The following is an 18,559-nucleotide window of genomic DNA, read 5'->3' as shown; positions in this document are numbered from 1 at the left end:
GTGTGTGTCCAAAGCCTATTGTGTGTGTGTGTCCAAAGCCTATTGTGTGTGTGTCCAAAGCCTATTGTGTGTGTGTGTCGTTGTGTGTGTGTCGTGTGTGTCGTGTGTGTGTCGTTGTGTGTGTCGTGTGTGTGTCGTGTGTGTGTGTCATTGTGTGTATGTATGTGTGTGTCCCATCCCCAACATTGTGTGTGTGTGTGTCGTTGTGTGTGTGTGTGTCCCATCCCCAGCATACACCTGTTCTTTTGCACCAGGTTTCAAAATGCAGATGATTGTTTGACATGTAGGATAAAAATTTTTAAGAACACAGAAGTAAAACTGAAAATGATTCTAAAAAGAGAAGTGGATTAGATTGTTAAGGGATAAATATATCATTGTATATAGTACTTCCATTTAAAAGCATAGCACTCTGAAATATGTACTGCATCATCATGTTAAATTACATGTTCCTAATTACTCTGACTTCTAGTGATGTTAATAATAGTAACTAATATTTCTATAGAACTTTATTTGTGTAGTAGCCTATGGCTTCCCTTTGCCAACATATTAAGTAGATTTTTTACTTAATACGTTATTTAGTGCTTTATGTATTCGCATATGCGAATGGCACTTTATGATACCAGTCATCTTTATTGTTCCTCCAGCACATTCCCATTGAAGCATACCTACTTTTTAAAATTTTTATTATCTGCGCTTAAAGGTGGAAATAAAGCTCAAAGATATGAGATGATTTCGTTGTTACTTTAGGTATTGTATTAATATAAATAGTCACCATTAATTTTGGTCAGTGTTTAATAATGGATTCTGATAGAATTTTTAAAGCTAGATAGTTTTTTTTAGCACTGGTGTGGTATTTGATCCCATCTAACTACTTTGAAAAATATTTGTTTTTTATAAAATGATATCACAACAGTTTACCAGCTTTAGAACTATATTGTCATATGGTCTTAATGAATGGACTTTTTCACCAAATATGTAAAAGCCCTTTGCTTTAAGAGAAAAAGCTTAATCTAAGATACACCATTTACTGTCACTGTTTGAAAGAAGAGAAGCATTTACAAACGTTATGTAAATGATGAGTCAGATAAAGGACATGTAATAACCACAGTCCACTACTATGTAGAGCACCAAAAGGGAATCTTTAAATGCTAATACAGTGGTAGTCCTGAGTGGTTTCGATTATTCTTTAAAAAGAGAGAAGGCAGCTATTTTCATATATTAGTATATATATGCCATAAACTATCCTTTAACAGTTGGCAAGTCACAGATTACATTTTGCAGTAAATTAGAAATTCAAACTTCCAAATTTTTCAGAATTAGATCACATTTTATCATGATTTCTGAAGATGAAGATATTTCAAAAAATAATAAATATATAATGAATAATTTAATAATTGAACAAGAGACTAGATCATTGCCAAAATTAATTCTAAGTTACAAGATAAGTTTACTTATACATTTAAAACTTTTTTGTGACCTGTTGTTGTACTTGTTACAGGTATCATTTTTGGAAGACAGTATTGTATTCAGACAGTCATAGTAAGCTTTTTGTGTTAATAGAGCATCATATTTACTTACAGAAATTTTGCTTGATCATTGTATCAGTACTGTTTTTAAACAGTGTCTTAAGAATAAGGGTTTTGATGCAATGGGAGCTATTCCACTTGGCAAGTGAGGTTACAGCTCTGTTACCTGGGTCCCCATGATGTATGTAAACATAGATATTATAGGTGTTTTCTGTGCATTCTCTGAAAAGGAAGGACCTGCTGGTTCACAAAATGCTAAAGAAATGTGGCTGTGAAACATTTTAACTTTCTTAATTGAAAGTCGGGGGTGGGATCACTTTTAATTTTCACGTCTTTGCATAACTTGTAAGAACACTCTATTTTAAGTTAATAATGTCAATTCTATGAAAAGCAGATTTGATTTTGTAAGGCAGATGTGCTTTCCTATAGTGATACTTTCGTTACCACTGTACTCATTCCTTGATAAAAACTATTGTTTCGTAAACTTTTAAAACTAAGCATGTAAGTCCTTACCATTTGTTTTGACCTGCCATGTGGCCTGGTTTGCATTGTAAGCAAATATTTCTCATCCAGTTTTTGCATCAGTAACCCAGGAAATTACACTTTGGTTCTGATTTGCCTTTCCTATTACAGGTCAACAAAAATCTCTCGTTTACTTCAACATCAGCCTCCTCACAGCAGTCTAAGTTAAAACAGTCGGACATGCTGGCCGCTCATCAGATTCTACATCAGTTTGGTTTCACTCAGACCGGTGAGCCCCTTTCTTATTTTGAGTATTCTTTTAAATGTTCAGATGATTTTTTTTTTTTAATGAATATCATTTATTTCACTTCAGGAATATAGCCCATAGCTTTGTAATGATCAGTTTTCACATTTGAATGACGTTCTAGCGTCTTTTTTCTTTATAATCACTAAAGTTATTTCAAAAGTAAATTTGAATTTGGTAACGTTAATAGTGGATACTCTCAAGCTCTATTTTATTGAACAGAAAATAATTTTAAAGTAGCAAAACATGTGAGTTTTAAATCTGTGTAATATTAAATCTGATTCAGTTTCCCTTGGATAAAGGAACCATAGTTGATGGTTAATCCCATTTTATAACTCATTTCAAGAAAAGCCAAGGTAAAATGCATTTGGGAGAAACAGGATACAGCCTGCCAGTGATACCGTTGTTTCTTCAAAGTTGGCAAATTAATAAAATATGCAAAGAAGCTAGTTACAAAAATCTACATAAATCACTGAGTTGAAACGAACAGTACAGTTGCAAATTTTTAGGCTAATGTTTTAAATTTATTTGAATAAGATTCTCAAAGGACGTCAAAGAAAAAGCATCAAAGTGAGAAACGTATATTTTGGGTAAAGATGACTATTTCTGTTCATTTAGCTGTCTGTTTTCACAGTATATTTTCTCTTGAATTCTTTTAGAAAGATAAGACAGCAGAGAACAAAACAATTATCTTTGTCAAAGAGATTATAATAAATTTGAGCTTCAAAAGATCAACATAATTTATTTAGAAATTTGGGGACCATATTACTTTTCTACTTTAAAAGTGTTTGGAGTTTACATACACAAGCTATTTTAATATTATTGTATTTTAATATTGCTGTATAAGTTACACATTACAGAGAGAGCATACTGGGATTAAGAATTCTTATATTCAGTCCTGGCTGTGCCTTTTATTACCCTTATTATCTGAGAACCTTAAATCTTCATTTGAAAGTGGAAATGATGTTTACATTAGATATTGTTGAAGTTCAAGTCACATAGCACATAAGAAAACACTTGGTAAACATAAAGTACCATATGAATATAACATACTTACAAACGTGATGAGTGTATGTATGCTAGCTTTGAACATACTTTCAGTTCTAATTGCAAATCACTATAATAATGAAGTTATCCCAAACCTTAGAAATTTTAAATTTCTAGTGTTTCAGATGTGTGTCGGAAGTTGGAACAATAGCTTTGGTCATTCTTATAAACAGTAGAGGGCACACTGTGTGCCACCCCTTTAGACTCCTATTCTCTACACCCTACCTAGATACTTGGTTTGCCTTCAGATCATGTCATTTTAATGACTAGGAGGGAGAGAACCAGTCTCCACCACTTGATTCCTGTCATCTCCCTGTTGAAGTCTAAAATTCTTCTGGGAACAAATCCGTGATTCCACACTTTAGGATCAAAAGCATAGAATGTAAATGTCTGGTTGAGTTAATATATTGATTAAAATTCATTCAAGTAGTGTCTTAAGTTTGTCAGAAAACAAGGTGAAGATAATAGATACAAAATTCTTTCCTATTCCATAAAGGGAAAAATAAGGATATATAGGAAGCCTTTTGAAATGGGAAGAGGGGTTACCACTGAGACAGATAAAGAATAAAGGGAAAGCCAGATATGATAATGGCAAGTCTTACAAACTTCACCATTATGCATAGGCTTTGGTCCATCTCACCTTCAGCTTTCCATGGCCATATAGCTCTTGAGTGTAGCATTTCTATCATGCATGTCTATGTGTGTACACTATCTCGGAAGCACTACCATTAAGCCCTCACTTGACTATTTTAGTTATTAATATGCTTGACCTCATTTTAAGGCATAGCCTTCCTATAAAAGTTGTTGAGATATCACTGTATAGAAAAATTATAAAAGCAGAATATGTAGTTCATTGCAAAATGGCCAAATTAATCCATTTTATTCATTAAGAAGTTTATCTTTGTGGAAAAGAATTATGCAGTAGGAAACAGGTGAGGTAGTTTCTACACCTGGTTCCATTTCTAAATGACTGTAGAATCTTGAGAAATTTTTTCAGGCCTCAGTTTTCTTATCCCTACAGATAAACAAGGGCTCTGGATGTAGTGAGTTTCTGTCTTAAAAATTCTGTGATTCTAGGGGCACCTGGGTGGCTCAGTCAGGTAAGCGTTTGCCTTCAGCTCAGGTCATGATCCCAGGGTCCTGGGATAGAGCTCCATATCGGGCTCTGCTTCTCCCTTTTCCTCTGCCTGCCGCTCCCCCTGCGTGTGCGAGCTCTCTCTCCGTGTCCCTCTCTCTCTCTCTGTCAAATAAACAAAATCTTCAAAAAAAAAATTCTGTGATTCTATTCAGTATTCAAATGAGCTTTAAAAAGGGATAAACAGTTCAGTGTTCCTGACTGTACAAGAAATCTATTAGAATCTGAAATACAAGAATCTATATATATTAGAATCTGAAAAATAAGACTGTAAAAACTGGGGCGCCTGGTTGGCTAAGCCGGTTAAGCATCAACTCTTGATTTCTGGTCAGGTTGTGATCTCAGGGTCATGGGATCGAGCCTCCCCCACATCCTGTGGAGCCCCACGTGGGGCTTCATGCTCAACTCTGAGTCTGCTTGTCCCTCTCCCTTTCTGCCCCAACATGTGCATGCAGTCGTGCTTGCTCGCTCTCTAAAATAAATAAAATCTTTAAAAAAAGACTACAAAAACTAATGTAGATAGGATGTTTAAAAATAAAAATCTTACTTGAAAACCTATGTAAATATTTAAGTCATATCTGTAAATGTTTGGCTTTGTACAGTATAAAGAAAAGCTATTTAGGGGCACCTGGGTGGCTCAGTTGTTAAGTGTCTGCCTTCGGCTCAAGTCATGATCCCGGGGTCCTGGGATCGAGCCCCGCATTGGGCTCTCTGCTCCGCGGGAAGCCTGCTTCTCCCTCTCCCATTCCCCCTGCTTGTGTTCCCTCTCTTGCTGTGTCTCTCTCTGTCAAATAAATAAATAAAATCTTTGAAAAAGAAAAGAAAAGCTATTTAGGGGTGCCTGGGTGGCTCAGACAGTTAAGTGTCTGCCTTCGGCTCAGGTCATGATCCCAGGGTCCTGGGATCAAGCCCTGCATCAGGATCCCTGCTCAGTGGGCAGCCTGCTTCTCCCTCTCTTTCTGCCCCTCCCCCTGCTTGTGCTCTCTCACTCGTGCATTCTCTCTCTCAAATAAATAAGTAAAATCTTAAAAAAAAAAAAAAGAAAAGAAAAGCTATTTGACATAGAGCTAATCAGTATGGGCCCCCTAGCCCTCATGTTAGGAGGCTGAAGAGCACAGGTTGATTTGATATATGTTACGTATGAGTTTCCATGCTGGAAGGCTAGACTCCGAGGCAGGTTTATGGTCTGCAGTAACTTCTGTTAACCCTGATTTGGGGTAAGTTCTAGATGATGGACACTGCTAGAAAAGTAACTTTCTTCCTAGGTTTGCATTCCTCAGAGTTTCTAGAACAGTACCTTTTTTCATTCTACAGTCACTTTAAGTGGCTGCTTTGTTGAAGGTCCTCTCTTAAGGATATGGACTAAATATTACAGTCTCCGCCCTCAAGCAGCCAGTCTGACTAGAGAGAGTGATAAGCATGGAACAAATTCTGTCAGCATGTGATAGATTATAAAATCACAGTATAAACAGAGTGTCACTGGAATAAAGAGGGATAGAGCAACCAAGAGCTGTCTCAGATTTTTTTTTAAAAGATTTATATATTTATTTGAGAGAGTATGTACATGTGCGCACACACTGGGGAAGGGGCAAAGGGAGAGAATCTCAAGCAGACTCCCCCTCCCCCGCTGAGCGCAGAACCCCCTGCAGGGCTCTGCCTCACGACCCATGAGATCATGACCTGAGCTGAAACAGGCGGATGCTCAACTACCTGAGCTACCCAGGCACCCTGAGGTTTCTCAGATTTTATATGTCCAAACAAAACTCATGCCCCAAACCTCGTCTTCAACCTCTACTTTCCTTCCTACACACCAAGGCTTCGTAATCCCAGCACTCTAACCACATTTACCCAGTTGTTCAGGTTGCAGCCGTTTTTTAGTCATGTTTTTCGCCACCATTTCCCTACTTCTACTCTTGTCTCTTACCTTATTCTCCCCATAGCAGCCAAAATGATTCTTTAAAAAATGAATTAGATCATGTTACTTCCGTGCTAAAAACTCTTAAATGTCTTCCTATCACAATTAAAATGATTCTCAGAGTCCTTACCCTGTCTTATAAAACCTTCCATGATTGTGTCTCTGTTTTCATGTTGACCTCATCAGTAGGTTGGTGGGGGTGGGGTTTGTTCAGGAGGCCATGCCAAGTGAGCCAAGAAGTAGGTAACCGGACATACACTTTGACGGCAGCTTGACTTGGCTAGGGGTCAGGTTGACTCTTAGTTAGCTGGAAGAAATGCTGAGGTGGATGTGTTTAGGAAGAACTGAGTCTGTAAAGGTAGATTGAGGCCAAATTGTGTCCTACTGAGGGATTCATATTTTATTTTTTAGATAAACTAAAGCTGTCTAAAGGTATGAGTATGAAAGACATATGATAAAAGTGTTTTAAAAAAACACATCTGGTAACTAAGGAATGGGTTAGAGAGGAAAAAAGCTGGATACAACTCTTACGAGATACTTACTTCCAGAACTATTCTTTAGGCTATTATTACTCTGGGTTCTTAATTACAAAGGAATCAGTCCACTAATTCTATTAATCCTATTAAAGTTAAAACTATAAATCTCTCCCCAAGTAACTTTTATGAGAAAGAAAATTTTACAGTTTTGTCAATTATACTTTAATAAAGCTGTGCAGAATAAAAGAAAATTATAATTTTAACATTTTAGGTTAAATTGTAGGGTGTAGCTCATAATGCCTCACCAGGTAGAGAACATCTAATACTGCATCTCAAAACTGTGTCCATACTTCCTTAGTATAATGAAGATCTCTAAAATAATAACAGCAATTTGTGTTTGTAAAAAAAAAATGATAAAGTGCTTTCATGTACATTCTCATTTGATCCTCAATAAAACTTTCTAAGGAGTAGGGTAAACATTAAAATCACATGGAGTGGAATCTTTCTAGAGCTTCTAGGACCTTAGAACTTGCTACACAACCGCGTTAGAGTGAAAGTGAGAGGCTGAGAGGCAGAGAGGCTGGCTTGTCAGAGTCCATATAGCTGGTGGTGTATAAAGCAAGATCTCCTCACTCAGTCCTTCTCATCCTACAGAACCAAACTGCCTACTTCTAGAGGAGGGCACAGGTGCACGAGGTGGAGTGGACTGACCCTCCGTGAGGCTGTGCCTGGAGCCACTCCTTCATTCCTGGCCCAGTGACCTCCCACTCTGCCCCCTGGTCCCTTTGGCTGGGGTGTTATCTTTTGTTACCAGCTTTGAAGGTCTATGATCTATTGTAGAGTAATAACCTGAACAGTACTGCGTCTGTGGAACAGGTGCAGGTGTTAAAATTGAGGTGTCAAGAAGGTATTTCCTGAGGATTAATGAATTTATATTTTTCTTTGACCTTTAAATATAATTCTGTGTTTGCTAGTTATTAGATTTTTTTTTTTAAGGTTTGGTTCCAGTGAGACTGTGGTATTTAAGGCCACAGTCAAATCAAGAGTTTCTCTGCAGGGAAATTTTGTTCTGTGATCATTTGTCTGAATCTCAGATCCCACTGAAACATCTCAAGAGTTTTTATGGAAGTAAATTTTAAGATGTGGATTATTCAGTAAAAATTAGAATTAGTTACTGTTATGGAGGGAGCAGAAATTAGCAGGAAGTGCATATTTGTTGGCGGGGGGTAGTTGTATCATCTTTTCATGTTTCTATTTGAAGGACAGCATGTTTCATTTTTATGTACTTAGTAGGTCTTTTCACAGCATGGTTCGAAATTAAATTTACTTCATATTCAGTAGATAACTTGCCATACAAAGCATGAATCATTTTATTAATATGTCTTTATTAATGTAATTTTTATAGCATCTTTTTTAATTGTGGACTTGGAGTTTGATGGGAAAAACAGAGTGTGACATGGTTTTTAAAAATAATCAATAGCGTCTGTCTTCTCCATATTTTGTTTGTACTTTCTATTAGCCTATATAAACATATATTAAACTTTATAGCCAACCATTTAATCTAACTTTTTATCTCATCCTAAATAGTCCAAGTATTTGATTTAAACATAATCATAAAATGATTCAGATGACTTCAGTATTGGTTAAGAGATGTCAAATTAACTTCTGTGCATCTACATGTTTAATATTTGAAGAACTCTGTTTTTCCATTGAGTTTTGCATGTCTTTGACAATTACACACTTATTCCTTTGACCACCTCTTAAAATTAGGAGCCAATTTCCAGTTAAAGTTTATTTTTATTGTTTTCAAGGTTTCAGTATCTCTTAAGGTTTTAATTTTTTATAGAAAAATACAACATTTTTGGAGTGCCTGGGTGGCTCATTCGGTTCAACGTCTGCCTTCAGCTCAGGTCATGATCCCAGAGTCCTGGGATCGATCCCCACATTGGGCTCCCTGCTCAGCAGGGAGTTTTCTTCTCCCTCTCCCTCTGCTCCTCCCCACTGCTTGTACCCTCTCTCTCTCTCAAATAAGTAAGTAAAATCTTTTAAAAAAAGAAAAAGAAAAATGTAAAACTTTGAAAATAATATCACTGAAATCTAAAATGAATCCTGGGTCATAGTTTCACCAGAGATTTTGTGATATCCTTATATAACCCATTGTAGGAGGTAGATTACATCAAAGTTGGAAACATGATGCTTCTTGTATTTCAAAGGAAGGGAAAGAAAACATTTTGGCAAAAATTAGGAGTTTGAATGACCCTGAATAAACACAGCTGATGGCAAAAGGGGGTTTCCATTTTAAGGAAGGTAAAATGAGCTTCAAAGAACTTTCTCATATTTTCAGAATTGGCAGTTTTCTGATAGTATTACTTAATGAAATTTAAACTGTTAGTTGAAAAGCACATTTTATTCTGATTTCAAACTTCCAGAATTCCAAGATTTCAGTTCAGGTGGTGGGATGAGTGAAAGGAATCAATTCATTGTCACAGATAAAGATGTCTACAGAATTGATTTTCTGTAGACAGATTGTCCTTAAATGTGCTTTATGGTACTAAAAAGAATCAAAAATGTTTTTATTATATAATTTTTAAAAGCAAGAATTTGTTTTCCAGAACAACCACTTTTCTGAATTCAGCATGTGTGCTTTATGGTGCAGAAAGTACTGGACCTGGGGTCCAAAGAGACAGGGGAGCTGGACCTGAGCCCTAATTGTGCCACTTCCCAGCTGTTACCTCGGCTAACTGCCTTTATCTCTCCAGGTGTATTAGCTCTATATTCTACTTCATATGAATTTTCTACTTCATAGAATTATGAGGATCAGAAAAAATATTTTAATACTTTGAAATCCATAAGAAACTGTAGGCATAAACAACCTGAGCTTTCCTAGGAAATTCTTTTGATTTTTTTTTTTTTTTTTAAGTTTGAAATCGTGCAATTTGTATTGTGGTCAAAGGAATGGAGGAAGTCTTATTTTAAGACATGAATTAATAAAATGTGTTAAGTGATAGTATAGAAAAAAGAACATGTCACAGAGGCAAATAATGGATCTAGAATTTTCAGAAGCATGCCAAAAAAGACATTAAAATAAAGTAATTTTAAGACGAAAGTTTCCAAACAAGCATCTCAGACTTAGTCCACTGGAACCCACTTAGCTTTTGAAACTTTGGCTTTCCCCATAAGTACCAGTCAACACAAAAGCCCTGGAGGTGTGGGACTATTTTCATATTTGGATTTTTCTGGACATTGAGCAAATGACCTTGATTTCATGGATTTTTTTTCTTTAACACATCACTATTTTATATTCCCCTTCCACAAAGACTGAGATTTCATTTGTTAGATTTTTTTGTTGTTGTCGCTTGTAATTGCGTTCTCTAAAATTGATGTTTGGTACATTAAAGATATAAGGTGCCATTTTAGCCACCAATATCAGTATTTTACTAAGTGATTCTCCAGTGATCCAACTTAAAACTAAAACTTATCCTCACTTGTAATAGAAGCTCCTATATTTCCTGAATAATAAATATTACTTGAATTATTAAAGTGTTTCTGTGTTGATAAAGTATATCCTATATATTTATCATTTACTAATTTAAAAATTATTCTATCAACTCTAGTAAATATTAGTGTACTTAGTGGTTCATCATTCACATGGATATACACTTAGTATTAAGGTCCCCGTCTAGTTACTAAATTTCTCCTATTACCCTCTGAAGAGAGAATATGAATACAAACTTTTCTCCTCGTTTAAATCTCTTGATTTGAATGAGCTTAAATTTGTCCACTATTTCCTACCCAATTATTTTCTAAGAAGCTATTTTACATGATATTTACATGGTGTATAGGTTCCAACCTTACAATTTTCAACCTTTTCCCCATCTGTTAAAAATAGCCACATTTCTCTGTGTGTGGGTGTGTGTTTTGTTTAAGAACCTATTAAATTTAGTCGTTGACATATATTGTAGCATTTGCCCAGTAGGTTAATTTTAAAGGTGAAATAATTATATTAATATTCACTGAATAGTAAAAAGAAGGCAACGGAAAGCCATTAACTACAAGAAATTAAAATGAGATCCTATTGATTTATTAAAAATGAAAACTATATAATTTTATCCTAATGCAGCCAGATTACCTGCCAGACCACTGAATTTGCATTTTATAGATATTCTGATGGTTACCTTTTCTAAAACTTTCCAGTTGACAACTTCTTAATTTGCCTTTTTTTATATTTTGAAGATTTATGGACGATATTTGCATATAGCATCCTTTTTTAAAAGATCATGAGTAAATCTTTTGAGAGCATAGGCCAAGTTAAACAGAGCTGCCATAGCACGGAAAGCTCTGAAATATGAAAACTAATTTCAGAAATGATATTCAGCCGCAAGCTTGTATAGCAAGATGTATGTAAACTAACCACTTTTGTCATATATGTGACAGAAACGCAATCATCGTCATGCATGAGCTTTAATTTCCTGAAAGAAGCTTCTGTATTTTACTCTCCTGTCTCATTTCCGATGACAGCATTACCGTTTTTCAGGTAGAAACTGTGGACCCATCTTTGACTCCTTATCCTTTCCTCTAACTAGTTAGTCTCAGAGCCTTCTCATTTCTTTATTCTAAATCTTAATTCACCAAGAGTCCTTTTGATCTTTATGATCTCTTTCTTATCTTGTTTGTTCCTTTTTTCTAGTGTCAGAGTTTTGTGGGTGTCATTACATCTTCCTAAATCTCTCTAAGTTCTTTTCTCTGAATTGATATTTTCCTTTGTGCTCAGTTTTTTCATCTATTTATGTATCCTATCTTTTTCTTTCATGCCAATGGTTTTTCCTCTATATCTGATGATCCTTGGTGTCTCTCTCTTTTTAAAAATGAAGGACTGGGTACGAATATAGTGTCCCTCTTCTGTTGTGTAAATAGCTCTATTATCTCACTGTTTTGTTTACTTTAGCAGAAATCTCCTGAGAACTTTGTATTTATGGCTAAGACATATTAACTGGCAGCTTATATTTAGGGTAAGCGAGCAAGATAAATGAATCCACCTGTCAGGCTATCAGACTTATTGCCAGAATGAGAATAAGGGGACAGTAGTATTCACTGTAGAAGTCTTCACTCTTCCCAAGTGGTGTGTCAATAATATTTTTAGGGACAATTCCACTGATTTACTTTTTAATTTTTAATCTTTTTTTGCCTATGGTTAGTGCTCAGCAGCATCCATTTTATGTGGGATCTGCAGCCTGTTTGGCCTAAGTGTTTTACATACTAACGTTCAGTTATTTCTCCTGGGTTTTGTTTTGTTTTGCCCCCTACCAAAGATGCTGTTTCTGTGTTCACAGGTCTTGACTTTCATTGTCCAAATAGATTCTGTATCTGCTGCAGCCCATCATAATGTTTTCAGGCAGATGTTTCTAATCACTTTTCATCTTCTATAAATTTGTTGAAATCTCTAACCTGTTTTTTTCAAGCTCACCAGTGACTTTCACATTGCTCATTCCCATGGTCAACTCTTTGTGTTTATCTTCCTTATCAGCAGCCCTTGACACATTTGATGGCTTCTTAATACACTGGTTTCTGGGACACCACATTCTTGGTTTTCCTTTTATCTCATTAGCCACCACTCTGCATTCTCTTTTGCTGATTCTTCCTCTTTTCTTCTGTGTCTTATTAGATTGCTCCACTGCAATCTGATCCCCTTTTATTTCATATATATGTGTATATATATATTCATATGGAATGCGTATATACACATATATATCCATTTCCTTGGTGATCTCTTGACTTTAAATAAAACCTATATGCCAGTGTTTTATCTTCAGCCCAGACCTCTTTTCTGAACTCTAGACCTGCAGAGTCCAGTACAGTATTCTCTAGCCTCAGGTAGCCATTGAATACTTAAAATGTAGCTAGGGTGACTTGGGAACTAAGTTCTTAATTATATTTCATTTCAGTTTTTAAATATAAATAGCCACGTATATTGCCAGTGGTTATCCTGTTGGACAGTTCAGACTTACAGAATCTACTTCTATATGAATCTTCATTATTTGACACCAGACTGATCACATGTTACAATATAAAAAATAGATTATCTCTTTTTTAATACACGTAATGCTTTTAATATTAAAACTTCCTTAAATATAATATTGAAAATTTCATAGTTTTTCATCATTGTAACTATAGAAATGTTATTAATAAACAATATTGAGGGGCAGAGCAGCTGGGTAGCTCAGTCTTTTAAGTGTCCAACTCCTAATTTTGGTTCAGGTCATGATCTTAGGGTCATGAGATCAAACCCTGTGTCAGGCTCCCCACTCAGCAAGGAGTCTGCTTGAGATTCTCTCCATCTTCCTCTGCCCTGCCTCCCGTACCCTAGAACACGCACATTCTCCCCCGAAAATAAATAATCTTTAAAAAAAATAAGCAGTATTGATATTAATTTGAATAAGAGGTCTACAAGTTTCTTATTCTTCATATTTAAATCAATACATGACATTCTGCTTGCACTTAGTTGAGAAGTCATATACACCCGAATTTAGATCCAGATTCTGTTAGTTATGCTATGACCTGGAGCAAGTTATTTCATCTTAGTGACTTGTCATTTGAAAATAGAAGATGGGAAAGTGTTCACTGCAAGTGAAAGTTTTTAAATACCAACCTATGCTTGACTTAAAATGCACTAGGAGTTATAGATAGTATCTTTATGACTATATTCCGAGCTATTTTAATCATTGAGCTTTTTATTTTAAATTTACCTTACTTCCCACTAAGTTTTAGAAAGAGAAATCACTATGTTCTTAGAATTAGACTTTGTAAATGTCTTATGTTAAAATCCAAATTCCTCCAGTACATATAGATTTTTTCAAAATACAATTTCTAGGCATGCTGGTTAAAGCATTTCCATAACAAAAGTGATTTTTATTATATAATTCTAAAGTAGGAGAGGTGGAAAATTTCACCTTCTTTATCAGAACATAATTTACATCATGATGAAAGTAGTCAATGTTTGTGATTTACTGCTGTGCCTCCAGGGTAAAATCAAACTGTCAGTAATCAATTCACTCAAAGGTGAGGATTAAAGGAAGAATTACAGCTTTATATGGCTGTATCCGGCAAGGGGAGAAGGGCAGGTTATAAAATGGATAAATTACTTTTGACCAGGGATAGCTTTATTCTTATATAGTTTGAGAATAAGACTGCATTTAGTGTTATTTAATATCAACCATAAGATGCATTTTACTATTTTTATAATCACAAACCGAAATTGACAGTTTTTCCATTTTTAAGGCAGTGAAACATACAAAATGAAGTTATTGTTGGGTATATTTCTATATATATGTAGTTTTTAAAGTAGATTTTTTCATAACTTTTCTGATAATAAACTTAATGCATAGTTTTGAAGGAAATAAGTATTCCATAATTTTGACATCTTTCTCTAAATGTAGATGTTATTTTTAGTTTTTCAGTGTTATAGTAAATATATCTGCATATCAAAATGTTGTGCATACCTCTGATGACAAAAAATATTTTCAATTCATGTTTAAAATAAAAGGTCAAATTTGACTCCTCGTTAATCATGTTTGCTCATTCCTGCCCTTGATGTACCCGCATATGTTCCACATCACTTTCATTTCAGCCTCCATGTTCTGTAATTCTGGGAAGAGTGATGAATTTTAACAACTAGTAATCATTCTTTTATTTATTAATTTTGCTTAGGGTGGGCACTGCTTAGAACCAAGGAAGCAGTTCCCCATGTGTACTCCCTTGGTTGGGGGAAATGAAATATCATTTATAGCATAACAGTAATAATTTTTGTTTCCTTTGTAAATTCCAGTGTCCCTAATAACTTTTAAAAAAATTAAGTCTGTGACAAGACATACTTCAGTTTTTAAACATTTTAGTTTGTGTCTACTAAAGGCTCTAGAAATTTAGAGGAAGACTGGAAATTTGGAGGAAGAGGGCTATCTGAATTAAGTTCTCATTCACTCTTAGGTTATGCTTTATAAGACTATATTCAGAATAGCCTTCAGGTTTCCCTTAGACTAGCTAAGTGCATACTTTTGCATTTTGTGGTTTAGTCAGTTTGGTCTGGATAGCGAACAGTCTATGATATCATAGAATTTACTGGTAATGTTTTCTGGAAATGAATATCCATCACTTATTGAAAATGTCACCTAACAATGGAAATTAGGTTTAGGAACCAGTCCTTCCGGTAATGATAGAAATGTCTAGATAATGTTGATTTGTATTTTCCAGAATTTTAAATGTGTGTTTTCAGGAAGCTTTTTCCTTGAATGAAAAGTGAATGAAAATGTGAAGAATCACTCTCTGTGTTGTTCTTAGTCAGCAACTTGCCTACAAGTCTGAGAGCAAAGTTGATGACAAATATGACAAGTAAGAAATGACTAAATGGAGTGACTGGTCATATTTTAAAAATAATTTAAGAAGTTTTTACATTGTAAATGTCCAATAAGTAAAAAGTAGAGCATTGTTCTAATGTTCTAATTTCAGGCAATTTACTTTTTTTCTCAACTTTCTCCCCTGAAAAATATTCAACTATAATTTTATAAAGAGTAAAAATTGAGAATGGTTTTTTGACCAGTGTCCATCTTTTTGAGCAGAACCAGAGAAACTGTATTTTAGCAGAAGTATCCTAACAAAATCTGTTAGTTTAAAAAATTAAAAACCTTTGTGTACTTTATCAAAAACTAATTCATGCAGTTCATCAACCAGTGTTTATGGAGAGCCTACTGTGTGACAGGGACTGTGCCCGACTCTGGGAGAAATGGAGATGAAAGACTGCCCTCAGAGTCCTCCCAGTCCAGTTGAAGAATCCAGTGGGCAGAGAAATAGTTACACTATAATGGGGTTGAGTTCAACAGGAGATAAGCGTAAAATGCTAAGGGAGCACAGACAGGAAATCAGTCTGCTTAAATTTATTATCCCTATGAAATGCACTTAGTTTCATGGCCTTGCTTAGCATTCCATGTTGCCTACTCAATATGGAACTATATTGTCTATTTAAGACTCCTCCAAACAGTTGTTTAGAACTAGGAGTCTGAATTTTGATGCTGACCTTTTACAAAGCCCGTGTGTCACAAGTCACGTAATAACCTGCATTACTGTACTGTATCCTTCAACTCTGCTTCCCAAGGGTGTTCTGGGAATAAGTGAGTGAATATTTATAAAGCACTCTAGTTTCTTTCCTATTAATATGTGTGACTCTGTGTGTGTGTGTGTGTGTTGTGTGTTTTGTGTGTGTTGTGTATACTCGCCCTTCTTTTGAAAGGAATCAGATCACATCTCACAGCTATTAAGTTTTGTCAAAGCAAAGTAGGTAGTGAGCAGCTGTTGCATTTTGGCCAATTCAGAGTCAATAAAGTTTGGGGTGTTTTTATTTGGTGCAGAGGTAGGGGTCTCTTGTTTTTCTTCTTTATTTCTATTTTTGTAGTAACATTATGAGGGCTTGAAAATGTCATCTCAATCTTTTTAATCTGTGTTTTTTCAAGTGAAGATTTAACAGAATTGAAAGTAAAACAAATTAGCAGCTAATGTTAAAGGCAGTTATAAATGAACAGTATAACAGGCAAAGTAATCTGCTTAATATTCATGAAGCTTTTATAAGGAAAAAGTTGATACAGCATAATAAGCATATTTTTAAAAAACGACTTCTCTTTGCTTTGAGTTATGGAAAATGTCTTCTAAATCATCATGCTTATGTTCAAAATCTAAATTTAGTACCTCTCTCTAGAATTTAAATTATATATTTTATGGATAGACCAGAGAAAATGAGTTCTCCCCTTCCTACACTCTCAATACTGTAACAGTGTAATAGATGAAAATACTTTTTCCCTTATTAAATCTTTTCTTGTTTTAACTTCGTTCTTTTGGGGTTTTTTTGTTTTCTTTTTAATTCTAAAGGATGTCTAATTCTTAGATATGCAGGTACTGGGAATGCAAGGTTCATTCATACATTTAATAAGTACCCAGTGAGTACTTACTTTGTCTCAGGCACTGTTATAGGTGTTATGTAAATGTATCAATGAACAAAACAGATAAAAATCCATACCCTTGTTCAGCTTACCTTCTAGAGAGAGAGGCAGACAATAAGCAAATAAGTATAGAATAAATAACAAGCAAAAGAGGGAAGGGGGACAAAGTGAACTCGGGAGTGAGGTTATGTTGATGTTTTAAATAGGGTGGTCAAGGAAAATGTCACACAGAAGCTGACACTTGAGCAGAAGTTTGAAGATAAAAGAAAGCCATGTCATCTGAGAGAATATCATCCGCAACCAAGATCTCAAGTCAGAAATATGCTTGGTGTGCATTTTGAAGAGCAAAGAGGCCAGTATGGCTAAAGTAAAGGAAATGAAGGGGAAGTAGAAGACAGTGAGGCCAGAGAAGTAGAAGGGGGCCAGATTGCACAGAATCCCGTCTAAATGAAGTGCAGAACACTACCCATTCCCTAGCACTGGCAGAATTCACAAGAGACATATTTTTTAAAGGGGAGGGTGGGGTATGGAATCTTACAGTTTGATACTTTCTAAATAAGAAAGATGAATAAAGTGAACTGGAGCGTATATGTGATGTAGTGACAAATCCTCAGAGAAGGCATTATTTAAACTGTTACCAGATGAGAAGACTAATAATCATAAAAGGTGTTGGGGGGCACCTAGGTGGCTCAGTCGGTTAAGCATCTGCCTTTGGCTCAGGTCGTGATTCTGGGGTCCTGGGATCCAGCCCCGCATTGGGAATCCCTGCTCAGTGGGGATTCTGCTTCTCCCTCTGCTCTTGTTCTCTTTCTCTGTCTCTCAAATAAATAAATCTTTAAAAAAATAAATAAGTAACAGGCGTTAGGGCATTCCAGCTAGGAAGGTCAGTTAAAAGGTGATTTTACAATTGAGGTGGGAGAATGAGACTGAAGTAAGAAAATAGAGATATTAGGTTATTAAGTATTAGAGATTTGGAGTGAGAGTGGTAAGGGATAGAGAAGTAGAATTTAAGCATAACTAAGCCTTCTAATTTTGGTGAATAAGTGGATAGCAATCCATTGACAAAAATAGGGAAATCTAGAAATATTGGGAAAAGATAATTATATTTTGGATATATTGAGTTTGAGATGCCTGAAAGACATCCAGAGCGAGATACCTAGTAGCTTGCTCATTCATTTGGACCTCATTTATTAACTGTCCTGCTATGAGTCAGGCCCTGTGCTAGGAACTAGACTGTGTGCTTTGAAATATGGGGTTGGAGCATAAGTAGAGCTTAAGGAGTCAATGGTATATGTGTAGTCCTTGAATCCACTGGAATTAACGAGATAAACTGGAAGAGGCTATTAAATGAAAAGAGGCCAAGAGACTAAGAACCATTAGGATGACCATGAGATTGATGGCTTGGATGCTCACTACCCAAAAGACAGTCAAGGAAAAATTGATGACACAGGCAATTACAAGAAGTTTCTCTTGATGCTGTATGTCTTTTTTTTTTTTAATTCTTCACTGCAGTAATAAATTTGAATTTTTAAAAAATTGAATTATGATAGTATACATTTTATTTTTTTTGTAGCTTATACTTGTGATTTTCAAGATTCTATAACATTATTGCTAAAATAATATTAGTGTTAAAGACTTACAGATATTATGGGCGCCTGGGTGGCTCAGTCGGTTAAGCGACTGCCTTCAGCTCAGGTCATGATCCTGGAGTCCC

General features: G+C 35.4%; 1 protein-coding gene across 12 annotated transcripts in view; it reads left to right on the top strand.

Moving 5' to 3' along the window:
* AHI1 (Abelson helper integration site 1) overlaps positions 1–18,559 on the top strand; it is a 227,252-nt gene that overhangs the window by 99,943 nt on the left and 108,750 nt on the right. For all 12 annotated transcript variants that reach the window (XR_004676571.1, XR_004676570.1, XR_004676572.1 and 9 more), the window contains one exon: positions 2,160–2,277. Coding sequence is in view for 8 of the 12 variants with exons in the window: in XM_034990728.1 (XP_034846619.1) it covers positions 2,160–2,277 (118 nt within the window). In the remaining 4 variants the exon portion in view is untranslated. The remainder of the gene's footprint in view (positions 1–2,159; positions 2,278–18,559) is intronic.

The sequence above is a fragment of the Mirounga leonina genome, unplaced genomic scaffold (assembly GCF_011800145.1).
Source record: "Mirounga leonina isolate KUSES-001 unplaced genomic scaffold, KU_Mleo_1.0 Mir_53, whole genome shotgun sequence".
In the NCBI taxonomy this organism is placed as follows: Eukaryota; Metazoa; Chordata; class Mammalia; order Carnivora; family Phocidae; genus Mirounga; species Mirounga leonina.
Note: the sequence above shows the minus strand (reverse complement) of the source record. Positions and strands in the feature narration are given on the sequence as shown.